At 35.4% G+C, this 27,346-nt stretch overlaps 1 protein-coding gene across 3 annotated transcripts in view; it reads right to left on the bottom strand.

The window, feature by feature from the left end:
- Positions 1–27,346, bottom strand: part of USP53 (ubiquitin specific peptidase 53) — a 41,041-nt gene that overhangs the window by 7,617 nt on the left and 6,078 nt on the right. The window contains exons 2-14 of one of the 3 annotated variants that reach the window (XM_075037366.1): positions 23,136–23,817; positions 20,606–20,698; positions 16,421–16,555; positions 14,716–14,829; positions 14,547–14,629; positions 14,124–14,229; positions 13,227–13,373; positions 12,552–12,701; positions 11,869–12,040; positions 10,811–10,960; positions 9,461–9,604; positions 8,482–9,214; positions 5,131–5,204 (exon numbers count right to left, since the gene is read on the bottom strand). In XM_075037366.1, coding sequence (XP_074893467.1) covers positions 5,131–5,204; positions 8,482–9,214; positions 9,461–9,604; positions 10,811–10,960; positions 11,869–12,040; positions 12,552–12,701; positions 13,227–13,373; positions 14,124–14,229; positions 14,547–14,629; positions 14,716–14,829; positions 16,421–16,555; positions 20,606–20,698; positions 23,136–23,279 — 2,245 coding nt within the window. In that variant the 5' untranslated portion in view covers positions 23,280–23,817. Of the gene's footprint in view, positions 1–5,130; positions 5,205–8,481; positions 9,215–9,460; positions 9,605–10,810; positions 10,961–11,868; positions 12,041–12,551; positions 12,702–13,226; positions 13,374–14,123; positions 14,230–14,546; positions 14,647–14,715; positions 14,830–16,420; positions 16,556–20,605; positions 20,699–23,135; positions 23,818–27,346 lie in introns of those variants that run through there. The other 2 variants (XM_075037375.1, XM_075037383.1) reach the window with 2 other exon arrangements.

Raw genomic sequence — 27,346 nt, forward strand, 5'->3', positions numbered from 1 at the left:
TTAAAAAACAGTGACCATCTTCAGAAACAAAGTCCTTATATTCAAGAAACTGTCCTTCTGGAGCAAAATTCAGTGCAAAACATTTATTATATATTCATTAGTGGATTTTTTTCCATGGCTTTAAACATCTGGAAAAAATGAAAATAAAGTTCCACTGTTGTTTTTTTGTTGGGGGGGGGGGTGGGGGGGGTGGGGGGGGGGGGGGTGTGTGCATACTTGCATGTGTGAGAGTTTAAATAAGTCCTGAAGTGAAGCAACGGTCAAAGAACACCAACTATTACCCTCCCTTCATTCTGATCTGCCTCAAGTTTATCAGGTCTTTGTTATAACTCAATCCTGGACCTTTGCATCATGTATTTTAAATTTGCAAACTTCTCACATTAATAAAGTGAATTACAGATGTGACAATGCTTTACATTTCAATCTTCATGGGCTGCTTGACTACATTTGGAAATCTCAAAAGTTTAGGGTTTGGTTTTGGTTTTTTGTTTGTTTTGGTTTTTTTTTTAAACCAAAATCTTTAATCTATCATTTAAAGACGCTCCAACATTTATTTATTTCTGTTTCGTAATAAGTAAAGTAAGTGGCTGCATGCTTTAATTCACTACTTATTTCTTCAAACATTATAGTTACATACATTGACTGCACCATAAGGGCAACAACTGGATTTTCTTAAGTATAGTTGCATTTTTTAAATTATTACCATAAATGTATGGATTTCCTAAGAAGATGAGTTTTCTTTTTCAGAATTATGGTTTGTTTGTGGGGTTTTCTGAAGTGACAAATAAACAAAGACAATTTGGATTCTTCTTCATACACTCACCAGAGCTTCAGAATGATTCTAGATTTCAGTTGGAGTTGTCTCGTGCTATTGAGCTGAATAATTATTAATAGGAAAACCTCTGAATTTGTAACATTAAAAACACTGTTTTGCATTTATTTTCAAAGGGAATCAATTATTAATTTAAGGCATTGATTCCAAGTAGATCCTTTTTTGAGATCACTGAACAGGGAGCTTTTAATACTGCATCTTAAGTACAAGGCCATTGAGCACTTGGCCAATTTTAATCACAGTGCTTATTCTACTGATAGGGTTAGCTCAAGGATGAAGTGCTCTGAGCTTTGGCGTGCAGGAAGGGAGGAATCTAGAAAACAAGGCTTCTATGATTTATTTTTTTATTTAAACCCTCCCAACATTAATGCCTTTTATTGAAATTGTCAGGAGTGGCATTTTTATGAAGACATCTATGCCTTAGGAATCAGGGAGGGTGGTCATGAAAGCCACTAAAACCCCTTTATGACTGAAAATGATTATCAGTAGCTAGCACACAGACTGCTCTGAAAAGCCATTAAAAAAATTCTATAGCCCATTCCAACTTCCAAGAATTATAGTAATCTTTCTTCAACTTTAAGAATGTGGGGGTGAAAATTTTGCCGTCACACTCTTCATGTCACATGTTCTTTATATACAAAAAAAAATTAGCCTCCACAGTTCATCAAGTTCAAACTTCATAAGCACTAATTCATTAATATAAATTAAGGATACTGTATCTGCTTTCTTAATATCCACATTTTCCTGACAAAGTTTGATCACACAAATTAGGGACTGGCCTTGTGGGACATTTGCTTCAGCACTACAGTTATCTACTGCTTACTACCAGTGAAAGAAGCAGCCATTTGATCTGCATAACCACTGTGCAATCCAATGTTACTATCTTTATAATGCTCTAACAATAAGTTTATTTTTGTAAGTCAGGGACAGAATTCCTCAACTGCTGAACAGTAGACTTACTCAGCTCCAGTTAAAAATGAGGAACTGGTAAAGCACAGTTATACATACAGTGGTCATAATCAGAAGTGCAACATTATTTCCCTAAGTTTTCCATACAAAAAAACCACCCAGAGATATTTTTTCAAGTTGCCATGAAAGGCTAACAAAGATTTCTTACCTTCCATTCCTTTCTCAGAAAGGACTGAGCATTTCTTTAAGTACTACTTTCCAGGAGTTCATTTGGTATTTACCTACCAATTCATGTCTTGTCATAATATTCAGAGATGTAACATAAGGTAATACAACTGATACCTGTAAATGACTACTATTGTCCTTGCTAAAGGTGTCCTGACACACTTTTTAGACAACCAAAAAGCTGAGTCTACATAACCCCACACGCATGTGAAATGATCAAGTTCTTCAGATGTCTTTTCAGTCCATTAATCACTTCCACTAAAAGTATTTTCCAAAACACACACACATGCAAGAATTTCACATCGGATTTAGAATACTTATATTTTTGTTACAGAACTATTCAAAAAGTTAGTTACTGAATTAGAATAAATGAATAGATGGGATCTTATCATCAATGTTTTATGATTAACTCTAAGGATCACCTGCAATCACAACACTTTTTTAAGAAGAAAACGTAAAATGCATGTTGAAAGCTTTAAGTATACTGAAGTACAGTACATGGTTCTCTCCAGAGAATATTTATTACTAAGCTCAAACATTGTTTGAACCCACCTATTTTTCATTCTGACAGTCCTTTATGTATTTTTCACTGGTGGTTTTTTTTCTTCTTGCTATCCAAGTGTGGAGTTTTTTCCCACTGGTATGGTAAGTATAGTATAGTGCAGAACTAAATCAGAATAAATGTCATACAAAAACAGATCTTTTCATTCCATGCAACATCAATTTTGGGTTTGGGGTTTTTTTGTTGTCAAAATAAACAAACACCAAATCAGTTCTCTTTCTACAACCAAAAAATAAATTGGAATAATGACAGAAAAAAGTGGTATGGCAAACCCATCCCCCCAGTTTAAGTCTTGGAAGAAACTATACTATACATTATTTGAAAAGAAGTACGATATCTATAAAAATCAAACATTTCCTGGGGAAGTGGCCTAGTATTTATTGCACCTCTTTGTATGAGCACCATTCCATTGTTCCAGCAACAGTAGATAATGATTTTGGCTGGCCTCATGCTGACCTATAATATTTATATGCCAAGGCATTTATCAACTTTATAAAAACCCCACAGACATATTAGTATGTAAAAGGAAGTAGATTTCCTTATTACAAGTGTTTCTTCCTGGTATTGCTTCATATCTTGAAGGAAAACAAATGATACCACAGTTCACCCAGACATTTAAAAAAAAAAAAATCTTCCTTAGTATCCACCAAGAAAACTCATAGAAATGCTTTTGGGGAAAACACAGGGAGTGAACAAAATTACCATGGTTTTTCTTCCCCACCCCCCTTTTTTTTTTTTGGGGGGGGGGGGGGGGGGCGGCCGGACACAGGAGCAGGCAGAAACATGCACACTTGCTAAAAAAAAACAACCAACCAACCAAAAAACCACCAAAAAAACCAAAACCACACCACCAAACATTAAACCGAGAAATAAGTTCTCAAAGCAGAATATAAGCAACGGAAATCGAGATTTACATTTAATCATTTTCATTGGATTAAAAAGAAAGCACCAATTAAGGCCAGTGAAATGAATTATACTGGATGTTTTATGCCAGTATAGAGTCATCCAAATATCACAGAATCATCAAATGATAGAATGGTTTGTGTTGGAAGGGCTTTTTAAAGGTCCAACCCCCCTGCCATGGGCAGGGACATCTTTCACTAGATCAGGTTGCTCAAAGCCCCCTCCAACCTGACCTTGAACACTTCCAGGGATGGGGCATCCCCAACTTCTCTGGGTAACCTGTGCCAGTTTCTCGCCACCCTCATAATAAAAAATTCCTTCCTTATGTCCAATCTAAGCCTACCCTCTTTCAGTTTAGAACCATTGCCCCTTGTCATGTCACTGCAGGCCTTGGTAAAATCACTAATACTAGTGAACAATAGCGTTTTCAGTTCTCATACAGAGAACCTACACCAGCCAGAAGCAGTTACGCATTGGCCATCTTCCTGAGGAGGCAGTGGTAGATGACATGCACAAGGAAGGACAAACTGTTCTATCAACCTATAAAGAAAATGCTTTTTAACAAAACACAGGAGAGGAGGACTGTGGCAAGAAAAATCATTGTATCCTGATTATCTAACAATTTATAAAGCAGCTGTAGCCTCCCAAAGTGATACTTACATTTTCCACACCAGAATACCGTATTTAAAATAGATCTAAGCACTACAAAAAAAAAAAAATCACCTAGCCTGTTACTTTGGTGCTAGAGGTCATGTGAAACAACTGTTTGGGAGACATGTCATGCTTTTACATGACTCAGCACACAATTGAGCACTGCCACTGCTGTCTGAAAGGAGATGCTAAGAACGGGTGAACTCGCACCATGCATATTCATGACCTAGCACAGAAAGAAGGAACCACTGCTGCTGCTACCATCATAACACAAACAGTTTTCTTCACGTGATGGTGGAGCACTGATAAAAGCCAGCCCCTCTATTTGGGAACCCATGTATCATGGCAGATAGCTAGGAATCCATTTACACTGTACATTTGCTCTATGAGAAAGCCAAGAAACTGAATAAATGAAGGTGCTTTGTGGAAAAGAATGTTTTAAATGCCCCTGAAAAAAGTGATGTTATTGAACTGCTGCTCCATCACACCTCCATAAAATGTACCAAGAAGGGATATGAACACTTTCCATCTTTATCCATCAGTCTAACTCACTGAAAAGGTTAAAAACGTGAACAAGAACAAAATTTGGAATTCACTGTGGAGGAAAAAACCCCACAAAACAGATTTCTTTTGCCATTTTAAAAACACACAGAGTACACAGGCTATGATGAGTCAGCAAGAGAGCTCTCTACTGAAAAAAGTATATGAAAAAACCCTAACATCCCGGCTAAAACAGCCACAAATTCCATGCCAATTTTCTTCTAATCCATCTAAATACAGCCAATCTGATACACAAATTATCTAATTTTGCAATACTTGATTATGGCTTGTTAAAAAAAAAAAAAGAAAGCAATGATAAATTGTATATACATTTAACAATTTTATGAAGTATCATGATAACTTAATGCAGCAAAATTGTAAAATACAAAAGGCTAATCAGAAATCTGTCCATCTCCTGTATGATATTAATAAGTTAGCATTAAAATTTTGGTACATCTAAACTATTTTTAGAAAACTTCTTATTCTTTATACAAGTTAAAGTTCTTACCATAAAAGTTTCTGTTCTGCTGGGATACTGAATGTAACACATTGTCAGCTTTTTTGGTTGACAAGTTCTGTTCACTGTAAAAGAAGCATACACGTAATGTGAAGGCTTAAACTATTTATGTATGATCACAAACTTTATTGCCCAGAGTGCATACAACCATAAAAACTTTGCCTGTGCGAAACTGACTCTTGTTATCATCACTGTCACTTTTTTTTTTACTAGCACACACACTTCACAGAAGATACATAAGATAGTAGGGGTGGCCCTTTAATACTTTTAACACTGCTCCCACACATGACAGGCTGTGCAGATGCAGATGAATTCAGGATGACCTGAATCCTTTAATATGGACAGATAAAAAAATATATAGTTTGTGAGGCTGGTGTTCCCAGTTTGGTCTGGAGATTGGATGCCCATTCATCCCAGCCTTACTCTAGAGTACAACAGCAGGATGCCTAATAAGCAGCGCATAAAAAAGCAAATTTTCTTGATCTTAATATTACATCAGCCTGCTTAATAAAGACAGCTGCTTCCCAAAGTTATCAACAATAAAAAAAATCATGTCACCTATGAGAAAGAACAACGAATTTATGATCCGTATCACCTATGTCTGAAACAAATATATTTTTCAGTGTTAATAGTTTACACCCTGAATATTTCAAAGTTAAACATATAGCAGCATCTGACTATGCCAAGCTTAAGTTCTCTAAAAATGCAAAAATCTCATCAGTATCAATATCTTAAGTACATGTAACCTGTTAGCTAACATTCTCTCTTGTCCATTTTCCTAGTTTGACATTTTGCTATTCTTTAATACTTTGTTGTGACAACAAACATCATTCTTCTAAGTTCTGATTGCCACTTGGTCTTTCATTCACAGGGATTTTCATTTTTAAACTTTTTCTTAAACTGGAAGAACACCAGAAGATAACAGCAACAAACCCAAGAGAAGAAAAAAATTTAAAAAAAAAAAAATCACCAGATTTAGTAAATCTTGCTGGTTTAATTAAGCAAAAAGCATGCCTTACCAGTCCAGATAGGGAGCTGACAAAGACCCTGCCAATTCCTTCCTTCTCCAAGAGTAAGGCAGGGAAGAAGATAGAGTGGCAATTAAAAAAAAAACAAACCCAAACTCTTGTTATTGAAAGGACAGGAAAACAAGAAAAATACTGAAAGAAACAGCAAGAATGGAGAAAGAACCTAACAGCAAACAAAATGCTAAGTAATTTTTTTCCACCTTCTAAAAACTTCCAAGTAATTAATTTGTGGTTTGTTTGTTTTTATGAGACAAAGTCTGAATGGTTAGGAGGGAACTAGCGAGTATTGCCGGTCAATTCTAATTACCGGTCATATAAAATCCTTCTGGAAGTCCCAAGAAGTCTTTTGTATTTCGATGAAGTACATTTGGTTTGTTTCTTTTTTCTTTGACAAATATTTAAATAACAGTGTAAGCAGATTCTTAATGAACTAAGTTGTTTTAAGTTTATTATATTGTCTCTCATGAAAAGACACATGCAGTATTTGAGCATCCCATTACCTCTTGGGCATATTGAAACATGAGGCATAAAATGGTTCTAACCATAGAAATCATGGTTTGAGGCAACCATAAACACTGAAAATATAAACATGGCTGGGAGCAGCTTTATACATATTTATATCATTATCCAATAAAAATCCCATAAGGTTTTTGTATAGTGGGGTTTTGTACAGTTTGTTGGGAGGGGAAAGGCGGGAGGGGGGGAGGAAAAGAGGGGAGTAGATAAAGGCATGAGGTAAAAAGTGTTTTTTAATGGGAAGTGGACACCACAGTCATAAATTCCAGTTCAGAAAGTCCATAAAGCACCCAAATACAACAGGCCAAAAGAATTCACTTACAAAATACCACTCTGTCTGCTGTTGTCCTTCATAAGCATCTGGTACTGGCTACTGGTTTAGACTGAATGCGTGTTAGATGAACCTTTGGCCCTATCCTGGCATGGCCATTTTTAGGTCCTTGTTTATGCTTCTATATGCGAAAGAAAATAATTCCCTAGGAAACTATGAACTAAGCAAATGACTGATTTTGCTTTCTTGCAGTTCCAAAATAACCAAAGACATTTCAATTCACAGAGAAGTTGTATTTTTTATGTTTTAAATACAAAAAAAATTGTTTTGATAACTTGCTATAATACTTTATGAAATAAGTTTTAAAATTTTGCATCTGTGCTTAGAGAAGTCGGAGCCTTTTCATTTCCTGGTATTTGCTATTCTCTTCCTCCATAAAAACAACTTTTCATGAAAACATATGTCCAAAAATTTGCTCAAATTTAGCCATCATCTATGAGGCTTGGTCTCACATTCCATTTTATGGATATAAACAAGATTTGAAAGAAGAATGTATGGGTTCTAGTAGGAACTATGTTCCACATACAGTTTAAGACACACAATACAGAAAACCACATGTGGGAGGTTGATAACTTTATATTTCACAGCATCACACAATCATTTAAGTTGGAAGGGATCTCTTCAGATCATCTAGTCCAACCCTGCCTTGCTCAAGCAGAGTCAACTACAGTGGGCTGCCCAGGACCCCAGGACTGTCCAGTTGAGTTACGAGTATCTCCACAGTCAGAGACTCCACATCATCTCTGGGCAACATACTAGTTACTAAGCATACATCAATTCTTACTAAGTTTAACAAAATTTGGCTACTAACCACATTTTTCACCACTTTTTTTTAAATTCTACACTTTTCAGCAAAGATTTCTTTCAAATAGGTCAAACAATTATCAAGTGCTCAATAAATACCTGAGGTGTTCTAGAAAACTGAATTTCAGAACAATGACTAGGAACAGTATACAAGATTCACCTACTGCCATACCCATCTCCTTGTCAGGGGACTGTCTGTACAACTGTTAACAGATATGATTTATATAGACACTTGTATTCCATTACAGATGGCAAGTTACCCACAGTCTAAAAAAACTTGTAACTAAAGTAGTATAGCAATTATTTCAAATTAACACACCCTGCCCCTCAGCAGGGCTGACCAGTTCTGGCTCAGTGCCATAATAATGTGGTTCAGTGCCTTCCAAACAGAACTAGTGTTGCAGCCTCAGAGTGAAAGTGAACTTAATGCTTAATTGTCCATACCCTTATTTCTAGGTAAGTTGCCAGCTTTCTACATACCTGACCTCAAGTGTATAAAGTCCAGAGCATGTTTTCTTGTTTTTTTGGGTTGGGTTGTTAGTTTTTGTTTTGGGTTTTTTTTTTTTTTGGGGGGGGGGGGGCGGTGAAAAAATACATAAACATTAGAACAACTTATTTTTCTGCAAATACAATCTATGCAAGTTTTAAGAGCATTTGCATTACCTGCAGGAAGCATTTTCTTTAACATTCTTGACATCTGCCGGATTGATTCCTTCAATAATGGGCGAGTCCGGATTTGCAGATCCATTGCTGATATGATCACTGCTTTCATATCCAGATTCTGTCCTCTGAATTTGCCAGTTATCACTGTGGATTTTTCTCTCTGTAAATCCTTTGCTTTTTTCAGCATTCCCTTTTCCCTCTGAATCCAGTGAACTTCTACTTCCTGTATCCTGTTTTGTTTCATCTTCATATATAGTCATTAAACCTTTCTGGATTTGGTTCTCTTTTGGCCAATGGTTAAAGCTTCGCTCCTTTTCGTGCTTAGATTTACTGTTCGGATTTACCTTGTGCTTTGGGCTATGCTGTTTTTTCTCAGTCTCACTGAAAATGCTGTCTACGTTTAGTGTCTCTCGCATAGGCTTCCAACCTTTACTTCTGCTTCTGCTGCTGCTGCTACTTCCTTTGTCCCTAGAGTCTTGACTGGTGTCTGTATCATAGCCGGTGACACCATCAGTCCGGGTCCTGATCACTGGTTTCTCCCCAGCAGGAAGCGCTTCTGTTTTATTTGATCCAAGCACCTGTACAGAAAGCTTTGCTTGGTGAGGCGCACCGTCATGCTTATAGGAGCCTCTTCCCTGGCTGCTGTATATGCGCTGATCAGCACAGTGTCTAAATCCATTTCCAACTGGAGGAGACCCCGACTTAAGATTGGAACGATCTTCCCCAATCAAGTCTTACAAGAAGAAAAACAAAAAAGGTCCATTAAAGTTATTATTAATATTTAACTGATATTGTTACAGTACTTGTGTTTCTTACACTATCTCAACAAATGCACTACATTATTTCAGAATATTGAAAACTGGGAAACTCTAATCTTACAGTGTGTTCTCTTAAAAGGAGAAAACAATACTGCACAGCTAGTATGGATGCTAAAAACTACTTAACCCATTGATTCTCTGATCATATTTTTTAAATGTACCTCTTTGTCTCCCAGACTCTTTTCTTGGTCCTCTGTCTGCATCTTTTCGTAAAGATGAGAAGTTTTTCATATCAACAGCTTTCTGAGCACACTCTCTGGATATGTCCTTTAGCCTGTCCTTTTGATCACTGTAACCTAACTTAGCTGCAAAAAATACTTTTTGTCAAAGATCATTACTAAAAAGTCATTCATCATCAAAATACACCAATACATTTACGTACCATAACATTTAGTTTATAATATTAGTACTACTTAAAAAGACTAATGAATTACATAACATGGATTAAAAAAGACCGGTGTATAGTATAGATTTAAATGTATAGGTATCTCCAAGGAGTCCACTAAATGGAGCTAATGAAAGTAACCAAAGCAGCATTATGTCAAGTATGTCTTACAAACACCTCCTATCAAAATTGAATGCTCAAGCCATTTTCAAAGCATATACTATTTACATCAAATTTTATGAATTATACTGAAAACATGAATCTAAGTTTCATCTTGTCTAAATGTGAAGATTTACTTTTAATAAAACAGCATAATCACTGTTCATGAAAACAAATCCTTCTATTTCTGAAAAGGTAAATACTGACCATTTTTGAGTTATCACTCCATCAAAAAAAGAGTTACCAAGCTGAGCAATCTCAGTTTTAAAAAAATCTAGGAATTCAACAACAAAGAGGAGGAACATCTCAAGAGAAAGCAGCATCTCTCCACCTGAGAAGTAGGGGAGTTCAGAGCAAAGGCACTGACAAGTAACGCAGAAGTCACTGCCTCATATGACTTCTCATAGCTTGATTTGCTTGGAAGCCTAGTATACAAATAGAATGGACTTTTAAACAGATAAGACAACTTTTTTCACTATTCTTTCCAAACATAAGATAAAGTCCATTAATATACGGAACTACAAATAATGCTGCATGTCACAATACTGTTGGGGAGCAGTGTTCCTCAAATAGCCAGTGATCCAGAGCCATACCACATGCTTGAAAAGATCACTCAGCTTCAAGTTTCTAATGTGCTTTTTAACCAACAACATGATTGGAAGGCATGATGATATTTGAGAAACGGATCAAGGCCTCAAGAGCCACTTTAGTGCAGGAATAATGAGGGGTAAGAAAAAAAATTTTGCCTTTACAGTTCTCCAGAAAAGTTAACATTCCATGGCAGATATTACTTAAACATTAGTTGTTATTCAAAGATTGATTCAATTCAATGATGGAATTCTTCCTTTAGAAATGGTTCTAGTCCAGAGGTTAGCACATACCTGAAACTCTATCACCTGAAGTATTTCATAGTAAGACAGGTTTGGGGTGGTTTTGGGGGTGGGAATGTGGGGTGGTGAATACATACCTGGACCTCTACCACTACTAGCTTGAAGATGGCTTCTACTGAATACTGAATTATCTGGCTGAAGTTTTTTATTACTCTTTTGATTAGTGGGGTCTCCAACTCCATTCTCTTTCATGTGGTCTGATTTAGGAGCAGAATGCTTTTCAAATCCTATCAAATAACACATCTATCTTTAGAAATGCAAGGCTTCCTAATTTAAAGTTTCTAATATCCAAATTAAGAATAAGAAAACTTTTTAATTGCAGATTAAAAAAAACAAACAAAAGAAAAACCTCACAGAAAACCCACACCACATTTCAGTATGTTAGGTAGTAAGGTTCTGTAATATTTTATATACTGCCATATTTACAGTGGTAGACTGTAGTGGAACACAGTCCTCAATTTTTTCTTCCCTGAAGCAGTCTATGTCCTATTGCTATTCATTATGTGAAGACGAACATGTCAAATTCAATCAGCCTTTTATTTAATTTACTTGTATGTTATGTTTAACAAAGACAGCAGTACAAACTACAGAACCAAAAGACTGGATTCTTACATATTGAGGCCTATGCTATATGAATCTTGGAGAAAAGTTTCCTGCAGCTCCTTCTGATTTTTCCCTTAAGTTCTGAATTGCGCTCTGTGTGTGTGTGTATATATATACACACACGCTCCAAATGTATCTCTGTATTTGTATGAAGCTGTAATTAAACTTTTTTATAGCATTTTAATAGGTATTTTAAATATATCAATACACACAGAAGACCCACATATACAAATATACCAAGATTTTCTTCTGAAATTACTGAAATTATGTGTAGTTATGAATAATCTACAATAGAAAAATCTTTTTTCCCCATTATCCATGAGTCTCAATTTGTATTCCCTTATCAGACATAATACAAACAGTTCTAATATTGAATACATACACTAATCTATTTTCTTTTGAGACCCTTCAATAGATAATTATTGATAAAAGTATTTAAGAAGAAAGCAGCTAATCTATTACCTTCTCCTTTATAATCTCCATTTCAGAAATACAGTTGATACTGTTGTTAAAAAAAAAAAATCTTAATTACCCAAGTCTTCCCCATTTCCTCCTGCTGCTTTGCATTGAGACCAGTGAATAATCTGCTTTGGAGCATCTTCTGGAGATACAGCTGTGCCATCTGGGTTAGCATAAAATAGCAACAATGGCTGAAAGTGACATCGAATGCACCTGGAGACCACATCTTTCCATTTTGTTCCAATCTAAGAAAAAACAAAAAAAAACCAAACAAAACCCCAAAACTTTATCAACAGCATTGAACCCGAAAGAATGGAAAGAATAATTTATTAAGCAACAGGTACCAAATGCCCAATTTCAAAGGTACATCAAGATTCAAATTTTGGCACATGAATTTATGTAAATTACAGCAAAAAGCTAGAACCAGTATTACATGGGCTAACAGTCAGAACATCAACACTATGAATACAGCTGCCAGTAAACAGGTCTTCTTTTTCAGTACAAGTAGTACAAATTTAACAGTAGACAAGTGCATTAACATTCTGAAACACTGGGCATTTGGAAGGCAGAACTGTAAAGTAATGAAGGCAAATTTAAAATTAATTTCTAAAATTAATTTCTGAAAACTGATTTACAAAACTAAAGGTTTATTAAAAGAGAGACATTTGTTTGACTTGTTTCAAGTTTGGTGTCAGAAGAACGCATTCTAGAAAAGTAAAGATCACTAAATTTGGTAGCAGTAAAAAAAGTATTTACCTCTTTTACATTAGCATCATCAAACAGCACCCATTTGCAACTCTTGGTATGAAAGGCAAAGGCACAGTAATGTCGGCTTGTGTAGCAAATCATTCCCACAAGAAAAAGTTCACTATTTTTGGCATTTTCATCTGTGACTCTATAAAACAGCTGTAAAAATGGTCATGTATTTTAAAATATGTGTAAAACATTCAGCATCAACTTCCAGACGTACTACTGGCATTTCACCAAGGCAATTGGTATTAAACATCCTGTTACATTATACAATTTTTCATGAGTATAAGTAATGATTTTTGCACTTATTAGGTCTACTTTATCATTTATTTTTGCATAGGTGAATGGGTAAAACAATAATGCTCTGGAATAATTCCACAAATTTCAAACTGAACATGATATCTCTCGATTTTCAACTAGGAATTCACCTACATTCATCTTTGTACTTAGGCACAAGACCAACAATTCTGACAGGACTTTTTCCTCTCACAGAAACTGCATCAAGCAGCACATTATAAAGAATGGTAAAAGTAGACATAAACTTTGAAGTTAAATTGTGTTTTAAAAATATGTATGTGTGTATATATATATTTTTTTATATTTTGTATCTATTTACACATACATAAAATACATGTTAAATGAAATTTAGAATAAGCAAATAGTAAGTTTTAGGTCAGATACCCCAGGAAGATAAAGTTGTGTTGCCAGATTCCGCATAACCTCTTCTGTCAGGTCAGAGTGTTCTGAATCCCAGACTAAACCGATTGTGACAATCTCAGGACAATTCATAAGAACACGACGAATTTTTATTTTTTGACCACAGTTACTCTAGAAAAAGGAAAAAAAATGTGATGGGAGGGGAAAACAAAGATGTTTAAAAAATGGCAGTCCAAAGTTAAGTTAGTAGACAAGAAATAGTGCAACAAAACAACTCTGCAACTTCTTCTAATTATCAGATTTAATTATGGTGTTTGTTTCTAACAATTCTAATTTAAGAATAAAATTCTTCATCATAAAAACACCCTGATGAAGACTTACAGCTAAACTACTACATCCAATCACCACCTTAAAACAGAAATCTCTGAAAACATCCAAGTCACCCATAACAATTTGTCTGTTGTTCGCCCTCCATTTCATCATTTAAGCTTAGGTCTGTATGTTCTTGTGTACTGTTCTATAGTTCTTCAATTAACGGTATTTACAGAGAACCATTTAAGGAAGAGAGAAATTAAGTAGAACGAGCTAAAAGAGACTGGTTTTGTCAACAGAAGCACAAATGAACTAAAGCAGCTTCAATCAGAAAATATACCTCTTCCAACTCATCAAAGCCACTTAGCTCTATGTTGAATATGAAGAATAAAACACAGACTTTCTAAACAGGCCACTTGTACCTACAATACCATGTTTATCCATAAATGTAACAATAAAATATAAATTTAAGGGCTTTTTTACTCTAAGCTGGACTGTGCTGAAGTGGCCACAGGTAATCCTGCTTTTAGGGGAATAATTTATCCTGATTTAATATGCTAAAAAGTCTCCCTTGTATCTTAAAGTAATGCAACATGTTTGTTTACTTACAGGACACTTTCTGTAGTCATCAGTAGTATTTGCTGCCTGCAGCAATTCTGCAAACATTTCCGGCTTGAGACGTTCATGCCTCTCCATCATTCTTTCTACTTCGTTACTGTAAAAAAATAAATGGAAATAACTGTGGATCTCCCTTCTTAAGAGATAACAGATTTCAGTCAACTCTCAATTAACTATATCTTATGACTAAAAAGAAAAGATAGAGAGGTAAAACAGCAACAATACATACTTTTTGTCAAGCTCTCTCTACACCTTGCTTTTGAAATCCAAATGTTACTTTTGGACAGTGTCTCAAAAACACATTTTAACAAAGGCATACACATTCATTTTTAACACAGCATTTCTCTGGCATGCTTTGCTTATTATTGGAAGGGTGTATATAGAAAAATCAGGTACAAGAATAAAAGCTCTTACCACAGGGCTGTGGTAGAAATGTAACGCACAAATTCCGTAAAAGGCAATGGGTCTGATGATGCTCCACAACTGCGACATACACACTACAAAAATAAATATACTTTTGTTTTTATTTACTCGAGACAGTGGAAACAAATTATTTGTTAAAGCTATCAAATAAAGGTCTGACCTGTTCATACAGTGTCATAGCAAACTTCTGATGAGAAATACAGGATTTTGAAGTGCACATATCTGTCTCGCTGTTTGGCACTAGGTGAAAATGAATCCTCTCAAGGATATTTTCCTAAATAGAAATAATAATGTAAATATAAACTGAACTGACGAAGTCAGAATATATGAGCAACTTGATAGTTTAATACTCCAACTACTCCCCTTGGCTCCAAATAGTCCACCTACACCTTTAACACGTATTTAATTCCGTCCCTATTCACAACCCAGCAGATGGGAATTCTCTTCATCTCAAGATTTCCAAACATTAACAGAACAGCATTAGACAACAGTTACACAACTGTTTTTCCAGAGTACATTCTCCTTTGAAGGAAGTGAATCTTCAAGAAAAATTTAAAAAGCTGTTCTTAGAGTAAGACATGATATTAATGTCATTGCATGCAATGACTGAAATATTTTTTGGATCAGGCCTCTCAGTTCTTCTTCACGCTTTTTCTCTGCCTATCTGATCACATTTAGCACATGTGCCAACACAACAAGTATCACTGACAGAAGCATGGAAAAAGCTCATAAATAGCACATGCCTCATCCCATTCCAAATCTCACTTTTTAACCTTAAAGGAAAGGAAAAGAAACAAAAAAGTACTACGATTGCCATCAGTTTGGCCCCTGAATCAGCCTGGCCATTTTTACTTCTTTTGACAAAAACATCAGAGGTAATGGGAAGAAGTGAATCTATTCAGAGAGATCATTCAGACAGCTGATTACTTCACAGGTCCAAATGCATTCTGATTATATGGAGTAGTAATGAGAGATTCTTTTTAATGACTGCAATCCATTAACCTGACTGCAAGATCTTAAACAGCCACTTTCAGTATTTCTCCACTGGCTTTTCCCAGGTATGTGAAAATGCATCTGGCAGGTAGGTATTGATTTGTGCATACTTCCAAAGGATGTCCCAAAGCTGAAAGTAATCAAAGCAGCAACCATATTTTCTGTCCCTCAAATCTGTGCCTGAAGGTTAACATTGATTTTTTTTTTTTTTTTTTTTTATGGTGAACAATTTTCATTGTCTAATACCGGACTTCTTAGAAAGGCTTCTTTGCTAGTGTTCTATGTGATCTGAATCATCTTTTATGGTCACAGTAATGGCTCACGTTTTCAATGAGACTCTTCATAAAGGCAGAAAGTAATTGCAGCAAGAGTCAAGATCTTCATGTATTCGTTCACTCTTGGATAAGAAAATGGAAATCTCTTCTGCAGAAATCTTCAGTAATGAGCTGGCTAGTTGTAACGGAACATAATTCAATAGCTGACGAGAGAATACTTGGAGGAACAGACTACATATTCCAATCCATAGGTGCCTCTTCTCCCGAGACAATAACCCTTCTCTCCATCCAAAAACTTTTAGGAGTGATTTAGAGTTCATCATGCTCACTGACCTCCTGTAGTAACGATGTTTCACATATCCCCCCTGCCTGAGCTACACAGTTAGGGAAAAAGTCCAGAGCAAATGCAAGATTACTCCCTGCCACATTACCAGACACTTACTCCATGTGTCCATTCCCCTAAACTGGCATAAAGAAGGTCAGTAATATTATGTCAGTTGTATCCCACCTGTGAGCCTGGAGCTATCAAAACAACAGGCCAGCTTGGCATGCACAAAACTCATGTAATTCTACTCAACTATTACAATGAACACTTACAAAGCATTCTGCTGCATCATCCATGAATCCAAGCTGGAAACGCTGTTCATCCTTAAAACTTTCTGCCAGGGCATGTCTCATATTATCTGATGGGAGTGCTTTTTCTCGACTGTGTTGAAATTGTGAAAATATTGCCTAGGAAGAAATATGATTACTTAGCTTCATTAGCCACTTGACTGAACACTGTGGTTCTACACAAACAACATCAGCTCTTATGCACCATGCCTAAACAGCAAATATACAGAACGTTTATAAATCTATGCAACTTCAGAAATTACTGTTTTGTCTTACAGTTATGTAGGTTCCGTGTTCTGGTACTCATTCCATTGTAAGAAGTTAAGCTACCAAACTGAACTGTGATCCAGTAGAAAAACAACATAGAAGTATATAAAAATGCAAGCGATTGACTTCAGCTCCCAGAAGCATCACAAGCCCTGGTCTGTAATTATGCAGCTTTTTTAATTTGGCCACTGGAATAGCGGTTCATACATATGTATCTCATCTTTACAGATGGTGTGTATTTCTTAAGGCATAATGTAATACCACTCAGGTTAAACACCCATCATTCATTAAATAATGTAACATTTATATTACTACTTCAGACATGAGAATGTCTCTATTAAAATTATGGATATGCAAAAAAACTCCCGTAAATTAGATAAAATGCTGATAACCCTTGCCATTAAATCAACTCTCTGCTAAACCAGTGCACACAACACAAGAAAACAGGTCAGTATCTGCAGTTGCAGAACATGAGAATAAATTGCACTTGATTTTTTCTTCATTTTCCAGAAGAGATAGTTGGCTACTACTTTTCTTTTTGGCAGAGATACATATGCAGGTGACCGCATCATTTAGCAAGTAAGGGAGGTTGATTTTGAAAGAACTGAAAATTAAAATCTATTAATGGAATGAGAAAACATTTGCAGATATTAAAGGGTATATTCCACTGTCAAGAATTCTAAGTCAAACTTTAGAAAAAAATGAAGATAATAAATCAAAGCAAATCAGGAAAAGTCGTGTAAAATATAAATAAGGATATGCATTCTTCACACAGGCCTCCTACAGTTAAAAAAATCTGGACAGTAGGCAAAGATACAACAGATAAGCAAAGTTTCAGTGCTAACAGAAAGCAGGGTTTTAACCATGATACATTCCAGGGTCAGTGTCTGTCAAATATTTAAACTTCCTTTTCATAACAAAAAGCATGGACTACTGATAAAAATTACAGTCAATATCTCCATGTAAACATTCAAAATTAAGTTTTTAACAGATCTGGTAATACAAGTTAACTCTGCTTTGAATTATCACTTCTCATTTTGGCTGCTAGGTCATTTTTGGCATGCAACAGAGCCTTCCATGTCCAGCTAAAAAAAAAGTACAGATAAGCAGTTATGCAGATATGTATGTTCATTTTAGTGGCCTGCATAGTCGAAGTCCCACCCAGTATTATCCAGAAGAGAAAAGAGCATATTTAACTCTCAGAACACCACCAAAAGAAAAAGTTAATGGATTGAACTGAAGCAAAACAGAATTTATTGGCTATGCTTTTAGTTTATAGGAGAGGCTGATATAGATAAAAGAGCCTTCTTTATTGGTAAACAAGTAAGAGGGGTTAAAATAGCCCAAGACCACCAAAAAAACCCTGCCTCCAAAAAACAACCCAAGTCACAAACAAGTTACTGAAATGCATCCTCCTCCAGCATACACACTGCATGAAAAATCAAAATGCTCCAGATTCTGAACACGGAACAAACAGAATCACTCACGTAGTATCTCTAAAAAGCCAAGAAAGCAAAACTAGTAACGTACATAATGACTGAGGACAGATACTTCCAAATGAGTTAACTACCACAATGTTTTGAGTTCAGTACCCAGGCTACTGGCCATGGAGTTACAAAGGTCACAACTATACTGTTAAAACAGTAACTAATCCCATTCTAACCAATTTTAGAACAGGCAGCAATACCACTTCTTATCAGTATTCTTGGGAACATCAAAACAGGAAGACATGACAGTCCAGGCAGTGCAAAATACTCAGGTACGGTAAGCCACTCAGATAAATCGCACAAGATGCATCATGGGGGTAATCAATCCCTCAAGAACAGATACTTGAAAGAATAAAGAAAATTTCAAGTCCTAAATTACAGCAGCCTTATGAAGCAGCTGAAGCTAGTGTATTGCTTTGGAAGGTGACTTAAAGTGATGCAAAACCTATCTTACTTTGTACTGGAGCCCCAAAAACTACAGGAAAAGAGAGGGTATTAAGGTACAGCAAGTGGTATGTTTAGCTTGAAAAAAAGAAGCACCTGGTCTTCCCAAGTGCACCGCTAGAATGGAACAATTCATTAGTTACAGGTTTGATTGCAACACCATGAGCCCTACCTGCTTCATGTTTCTGAGCACACTGAAGCTGCTACATTATTTTTACTATGATTTCAGCAATATGATTAGTTATTAAGAGTATGTAGTGTAACACATACATTCCAGCAATTGTCACCCTTCAACCCCTCTTCATTTCTTAAAGGTGGTTCCAGTGCAGCATTGAACAAGACTGTATATGACCAAACTTCTCATGTAATATAGGTCAAATCAAAAGGAAAAGGCCATAAAGTTTACTCTGTGTTACGACATCTGATATGAACATGAATCCCTATACACACGAAACTCCAGGAAACTAAAGCTATCATCCCAAGACAGACACAAGATTTTACCTGAAAACACAGGTATGCCTGAGTTATGGCCTGGACTTTATGTACTAACAAGATCAAGTGTCCAGCACACAGAAGAACATGATGTGCCTCAAAACACTGGCAAAACAAAAAGCCCCAACAAGTTCTGTAGAGTCAAGAGCTTGTAAAAGGTTGGAATAAAAGCCTCAGGAAGTTAGTCTGAATATGTGTAGTCTTAACCAACTTCAATCTGTTGGCTTTTTAAAATTAACCATTTTAACCAAAGAAATACAATGGCACCATTTAGAAAAAAATATGTTTGGAAGAAGACAGAGACACATTTGAAACCAGCTGTACCATACTGCAATCATGATAAACACTAAAAATAGCTGGAAAAAACTACACGGTACATAGATTATACACCTCCTAAAAGATTAAATAAATGTCACTGCCAACAGTTCTTGCCTAAAATGTTCATTCAGTAACAAGGTTTGGTCTGTGAAACTCCACGAGAATAAACTCTAAAATACTTGGCTTATCCGTGCCTCCAATTTAGCACTGTCAAAAAACACTTCCTCAATGAACTACATTTTCACATAGTGTTGTTCCTTTTAGCTCCCTCCAGATAAGTGCTTCCCAGTTCTGTATATCACTACATTTACTACTGTATTTGACTATACATTCTACAGTCCTGTATTAGAATCCCCAAAGTGTCTTGGCTGTCAAATTGCAGAAAGAGTAGAAAGTGCATCCTACTAAAAAAAAACAACCACAAAACCAAACCCTATACATTTTTTCACTGGGATTTTTATCCCAATTAAATAGTTATCATGCTTACAGCTACTTCCCTAGTAACTGCAGGCAGCCAAATACCAGTCCAGTAAAAGCAATAAGAATCTAACAGAATTCGACATTTATTTACAGACTTCAGATGAGTTACAAAACTGTTTGAAGTGCAAGTTTTATGCACTAGTTAAGATATGCTGATCTGACTTACTTTCAAACACTAAAAAGTTACCAGCTTTCATTAGTTTTGCAGTACCACTACCTGCCCTTCATTACTTACAAACTGAACAATAAGGTTCTGCGCCATTACCATCAACTACTGAATAAAAAAGAATCTTAAGACAGTATCTTATCAGACAGTAATATAGTAAGAACTGTATTCTACTGCTACAGGAAAGAACAAAAGCATATGCATGCAAATAGAAGAAACAAAATCTGAGAGACTAGCTAGAGATTTTCAAATAAGTTATACTATCTTTAAATAGACAAAAGTTTTATGCTTGAGCAGACTGTAAAATTTGTGTACTGTAGAATTTCTTCTTTAAACACAAGAAAATATTTCTGTTACAAACATCTGTTACGATGTTCTTACATCTAAATTGTTTCTTTACACAAGAATGACTTAGAGTCACCCAGACATATGTATGATAGGGATATAAATTTAGTAAAAATCAGTTAAATTATCATTCCCTCATTTTGAAAGATGATTCTTCCAAAAATTATTTACCTTTAAAGCACAAAATATGCACGCATCTCCCTGACACACATGTCCAGTTAAACCTCTTAAACTTCGTCGAAATATGTCAAGTTGCCATAATACCTATAAGAATAAAGTTTCACAGAAAACAAACAATGAGTTCTGAAGGTTCTACATTTAACACAGCAACATATAGTAGAATTCCATTTTTTTTAATTTCACATAACATGTACAACTTGAGCACCAACATTGCTAGAAGAATTATGGTCATTTTCCATTATTTTGGTAAATTGTGGAGGTGGAAGTAGAACATTCGCATTCACTGCTCAAAATTTAGATCTCCTTTTTAAACTTTTTGAAACAATGGCAAACAATGTAGTTTGTGTAGAAAAAGAGCTGAAGTGCTCTTAAGGAAACAAGCAGCAAGCTAAACTGTGTACAGAGATTGTAATAGTCTTATGGCTTTATGTAAGAGGAAGGCAGCTACGGCATTTACTTCATTTCTCCTTTCTCTTTTCCCCTCCCCCTCTCCATGCTGTCTTTCAAATCAAAAAGAAACATAGAAACTGAATTGCTAGGTAAAATGCAAGCATCATTTTGGGTTATGTCTATACTACATTCTTATGGTCTCTTACTAAAATGATTGCTGAAATACATTCGGTTTTCCACAGATCAAAATAATCCTGGTGCTTAATCAGGTATGTTTCTACCTTTTATTTGTGTTACTACTCTATATAAATGTCATGTCAGCTTGGTTACACTACACTGCTTTCATCATCTAATGTCTTAGGTACACCATCAGTGCAGTAGTTCAGAAAGTTGCCCATTAAAAATAAATAAATAAAAACCCCCAAAATGAGTTGTCAGGAGGCACAGTAACACAGTAGCTGCAAAACCAGAAAAAAAAAATCCTATCTATAAATATAAAAGCTAAAATGAATTAGGATGCATTTTAAAAACAAATGTCCAAACCTCATTTCTGAAGGTGGAACAGAGGTTAAAAGAGCAAAAAAGAAAGGAACATATTCCTCCTTGTAAAGGGGCAGTCACCAATCATCAGCTACTGTATGATAAACAGCAGTAGGTTGTGAAGTAGTAGGATTATCTGAAACTATAACTAAAAATGACTTAGGGTTTAATTTTAGGGCACCCTAAGGGAAAATAGCAAAACTGCAGGAGAATATAGGTCATGCTGTTCCCATTGAATGTAAACCAGTAAACTCATTCTACTAAATCTATTGTACATTTTTATTTCAAACATCTCTAGATACCATACACACACACACACATATATCTCTCATATCTCCTATGTTTAAATCCATACCATTTTTAAGACTTACAGTTTTTTAGGAAGTCTACATATCTATTAAGCCCTCTGCCAGTTTGGAAAGTAATTCTGTACAATTTGAAAATGATCAGGTCCAAAATCTAAAGCATTACAAAAAAAATACATATTCTTCCGCTCTATTTGCACAGCCTAGAAACTTGTTGTTGTTGTTGTTAATTTCTAGATTTAAAAAGACTACAGTATAAACCAAACTGGGCTTGGTATTTTGACCTGCAGACAGTGTGGAAAGGCTAGCACTGCTCTGTCACAGAATTAAGTAGATCCCCATATTCCCTGTCATAAGTAGGCTTGTAAAAGCTCAACTTTTTGACATGCTAATGTCACTGTACTATTAAACTACACCTGACAGAACAAAAAAAAGACAACATTTTTTCAACTACAGCTCGTGTAAAAACAGAACAGTATGTAAACATGCAAGTAGTTAGTGATAGGTATGCATATAAACAGTAAAAAGAAACGGAAGGCATATTTCTTTGATATCAAGTGTATCTCCTACTCTAATTCCACAAATCTTTCCTAAGATTAGAATCAAAACTTTCAAATAGATGTGCATATTCTGATATGTCCCAGTACCACAAACTCGCGTGCTAGTTCTGAGAAAATGGTATTTTAATAAAAATAGTGTCCTATTCAATACAAGTAGCAGTACTGGTTGCCCCACATCAAAAAGTGTCTTGTAAATTTTGTCAAGTAACAAAACTGCTATGTTTGACAGAAACATTAGTTTTAGAACTTTAGAACTTGCTGCTTAAATTTTGAGTTGTAAGTTTCCAAATACAAAAGGAAAGTTTTTCTGATGTTCTTAATGCATGCAAACAAAATAACATGCTGTCATTTTTTGCAAAATCAAATATTTAATACTCTCAATTCTGTAAAATGCAATGCTAAATAAAAGTACTTCCACACAGTCGTCTTTTTTCCTACAATTACCACATTTTCTTTTTTGTTTGTTTAGTTTTTGTTTTGGGGTTTTTTTCGGAAAGTCCATTCCAAAAAGACATGCTATTCTCTCTTACTTGGAATCATTAAGAAGTTTAACTGAGAACTGAATTGAATTGAACACCACTGAAAAACGCACTGTATTTTTCTGCAGAATACACATACTGCAATACAAATAGTAAAACCAGCATTGCCAAGAGAACATTTTCTCTACTATGACCGTCTAAGCTGCTATAAAACCAGAACTGTTTAATAAATCAAGTTTTTTCTTACCTGAACAGCACTATTAAGAAAGCAGCTGTTTTGTCCTGGTTCATTTAACAAGCCTTTTGTAGGAGCCAGGGACAGTATACTTCCAGGCTGATAAACTTTTCCAAGGTTACCCCCAGGTTTTCTTAAGAATTTCACCCATGCCATTATTTTTTAGACTTTATAATTGCAATATTTACGCTTAAATATTTAAGGATATGACGGGTGCAAGGCAAAGAAAAAGATCCTAAGAGAATTGCTCTAAAGTCACGGCATTCCATTCAACTCTGTGCAATAGTAACCATTCATGGGTTTAAGACCATCTTCCATGAGCAGCTGTCAGCCATCTATGAGGATCAGTCTTTCCGTTAAAATACAGCTATACAAAGTTTTTAACTCTCAGACTTAAAAAAAGTGTCCAGTTAAGGTTAAAACATGTTAAAAGTTATTAGAATAAAAGTTCGTATTAAGCAAGTTGCACAGTAACTGATTTCTCCTTCCAGGGATATCAGTAAAGTATTACTATAAATCATTAGTTGTATTATAATGCAAGTTTGTATGTATCACAAAAATGGAAAGTTCTTGACAGGCGTTATACTCCTGTTCTCTCATTTCGTTCCATCTTCTTTTCACTTTTAACTGTGACCCATGAAATATATTTCAGTTTAGAAGACTCCATGTTTATTTCATTCTCTTTCCAGTGAATCTGAAATAGGAAAAAAACAGAAAATATAAAAACAGAATTTTCCAAAATGGTAAGGACCTTCTAAATCAGAAAAGAGACCATAGCCAAAACAACCTCTTAATCTAAAGGCAGATGCAATAACCAGGGAAGAGGAGGAGAAACAACTGCCACCTAAAAGTTGTTTTAAGGCAGAAAAATTAAATTATTTTATCTGTCATAATCAATTATCTTCAAACTTATTATATACCTCTAAAGACCATGATAAAATTACTGTAAAGATTCTGGTAACAATATGCAACAGCTTATAAAAAAAACCCATATAACAAGAGTTATTCTAGCTTTGAATCTCCAAGTCTAACAAAAAGATTACCAAGAAGTAAGTATTTTTATTCAACACTTGGAAGCTCAAGGTGGTTTTGATTTCAATATCCCAGCAAATCACATGAACTGATACATATTTCTCTGTCTTAAGATTACTAAGATGTTACAGATGGATTCTCAGCTAGTACTCAGCTTTCAAAATTTTGTACTACCTAGTAAACATTACATAAATACGTCATTAACCTAGTTGCATTCTTAAAACATCCAGAAAAACATAGCTAATAGCAGAGCAAGAACATTCTGGTAGCTGTCCCAATAACTGATTCCAAAATTTTCAAATTCCAACAGTGAGTTGGTTCTCTCGTTGTTGAAGGTACATATTTAAGGTTAAATGACTCATCATCCAGAACATCACCACAGGCACATGTAAAGCCCATACCGTGATCATCTCACAACAATGGATTATTCAATCAGTTTGGCATTACTACATCATCCACGTAAACATTTGCAGTAACAGCACAGAACAGAATAAACTTAAATAAACCAAAGCGATTAAGGCTGCATACTTGGGAAAGAAAAAAAAAAAGTGCAATTTGGGCCTCACATTACAACCAAGATATTCACCTTAGATTTTACAAGCACATGAGATACTAAAACTTAGCAGTATACTTCAAAATTTGCAGCCTTCTCACTACAATTTTTTCCACTGTGCAAGCCTTTTCAGATTGGTGAGCAGCATTAAAAAACAAAAATAGATTTTGTAATTGGAACGCTCTATAAATTGGAAGATAACCTTCCCCAGCTCAGAACAACCAACACCCCATTCACGTCAAACAGTTCTACAGCTCTCAAATATTGTACAGCTGGGACACCACAGGAAAAAAACACATGACTTCCAAAAATACCTGCTGGAAGTCTTGCACCCCTAAATCCATTCCCCTTCATTTAAAATAAACATTGGTACTTGCTTGTATTATCAAAAAAGAAAAAAAAAAATCAATAACTGGAACCTAACCAAAAGTCTCTTTCGCCCCATGCATAATCAGATTTTGTTTGTTTGTTTACTGATGTTACTGTATCTCACCCATAAGTAATTTGATTTAATAATACTGGAAATTTTAGGTGTCATTTGTGACAGCACTGAGCAAGGAGTCTGAAATCTAACTGGAAACTGACCTTGACAGAATATCATGTGATAATCTCGTTTTCTTTATGTTCACATCAATAAATCCAGAAGGGGGGGGGGGGGGAGTACCTGGAAATGCATATCAGTTTAAGATCTTATTAGAACCTTTAATTAAAAGGACTATCAACTTCAATTTTTTTTTCCTACATAAAAGTCAGTGGTCCACAGTATAACAGCTATTCTTCTACAAAGGGCCAAACTTTAAGAAAACAGGGACAGAAGTGAAGGTAAAACAAAGATAAACACAGAAAAAGATTAAAGATTCTCTTACATTGGGTCTGCAGAAGTGATAACATGATCTATACAGAGCAATTAAAGGAAAGAAAATATTTAACAAGCATTTTCATTAGAAAGTTTCAGTATAGTACATAAATAGAAAATAATGAATCACTGCAGTAAAGATGAATCAAGAGGAGTCAAGGAAAAAATCCAAGGTATATAGCTGTTTATAATCAGATACCTATATATGCACACATATACAAAAAATACTTATACATATATATTCAAGAAGCCAGTATGACACATCAAAAGCACTTAGTAATAGGAAGCGTCATTTGGCCCAAAGTCTTCTATCACAGGAAACCATAACTATTAATTCCTAAAAATAATTGTTATGACTATGATTTTAAAAATTAAATTAAAAAAAACAGAAGAATCTTACATTCAGCTCTTTCAACCATCAAATAGCTTCTACTGATTTCTGATTTAATATTTCTATATCTGTACTGAAAAACTGACCCAATACATTTCTGTCACAAAAACAGCTTGCTCCTTGACATACCAGAGAAGCTTCTTGAGCCCGCATTTTCCTGGCAATACAGAGTTCTTAATTCTACTTTATATAATTTCCCATATGGAGAATTACATACAGTTTTCTCCACCCTCCTACTGCTGTCCTAGAAGACAAGACTGAAGTTAAGATGAACAATTTTTGGTAATCCGCAATATCAAACTAGATACACTGAAGGGGAAAAATAAAACAGGAAAGAGACTGGATAGGCAACAGTACAGATGGCCTGTGGTAGTCATAAAGGTGCAAAGTGTATTTGCACTCCAACGCATGCTTGAGAAGTCCCTCATTGTGTTCCTACCTTTGAGTAGACGGGAGCAACAGGATCAATACAGTTCTGACCCAGAAACACCAGGCTTGCTGTCAGGGCCTCCCACCCTAAAATAAATTCCCTACTGAATACACTAGACCTCTCATCTCCAAAACTGCTCATACTCAGCATATAGCAGCCAAAATTAGGGAAGGAAATAGATGCAAAGTAAGGTAGACTGTATGCCAATGATAAAATACAGAAGTTACTGGGGAAAAGAGAGACATGTTTCTAGTATCTAAATTTCATTTGGAAACAGATCTCACATATTCAACTGTGAGGTTGGACTACAGTTTGTTATTTAAAGAAATCCAAGGGTAGACAAGAATGGCAGGATTCCTTTCCAGCCAAAAAAAAGAGAAAAGTTGAATCCTTGCTTCATAATCAAGTTATTTTCTCATCTGAAAAAAAGTGTAACAATAGACCCAAAGTCATGCTAAATTTGGGAAACATTTGTGTTCTTTTTTTCTTCAAATGCAAAAAGAAGATAGCTACTGCAAATACATGTGTGAAACTGACCCCTAAGGCCAACAGACAAAAATTATAAAACATCCACAAAAATTTTACGTCTGTAGTTCAGCCTTTGGACTTACTTAAATTAAGTCACAAGGGTAGAAGAGATTCTATCAAGTGGTATGTTTCTTTCTTATCACACTTTCAAGCACAATTTCCCCGTTTCTGAACAACAGACTTATGCATGGATACAGGCAGGGTGAGGGGAGGAACACCATCTGCGTTTACCTAGTCTGTATTTTAACTGCTAAGAAATACACATGCTGTTTTGGAAACAAGAGGTCTTCCAGAACAATCTAAGACAAAGAGCATTCATTCACCAAGAACTTCTAGAAAGTCATTTTGTCTTGCATTTCAGGGATGCCCTAGAACAAACATGAACTAAGCATTTAGCTGTTGGGCTGGGGTTCAGGAGAGTTATAATGATGCA

The sequence above is a fragment of the Buteo buteo genome, chromosome 1, assembly GCF_964188355.1.
Source record: "Buteo buteo chromosome 1, bButBut1.hap1.1, whole genome shotgun sequence".
In the NCBI taxonomy this organism is placed as follows: domain Eukaryota; kingdom Metazoa; phylum Chordata; class Aves; order Accipitriformes; family Accipitridae; genus Buteo; species Buteo buteo.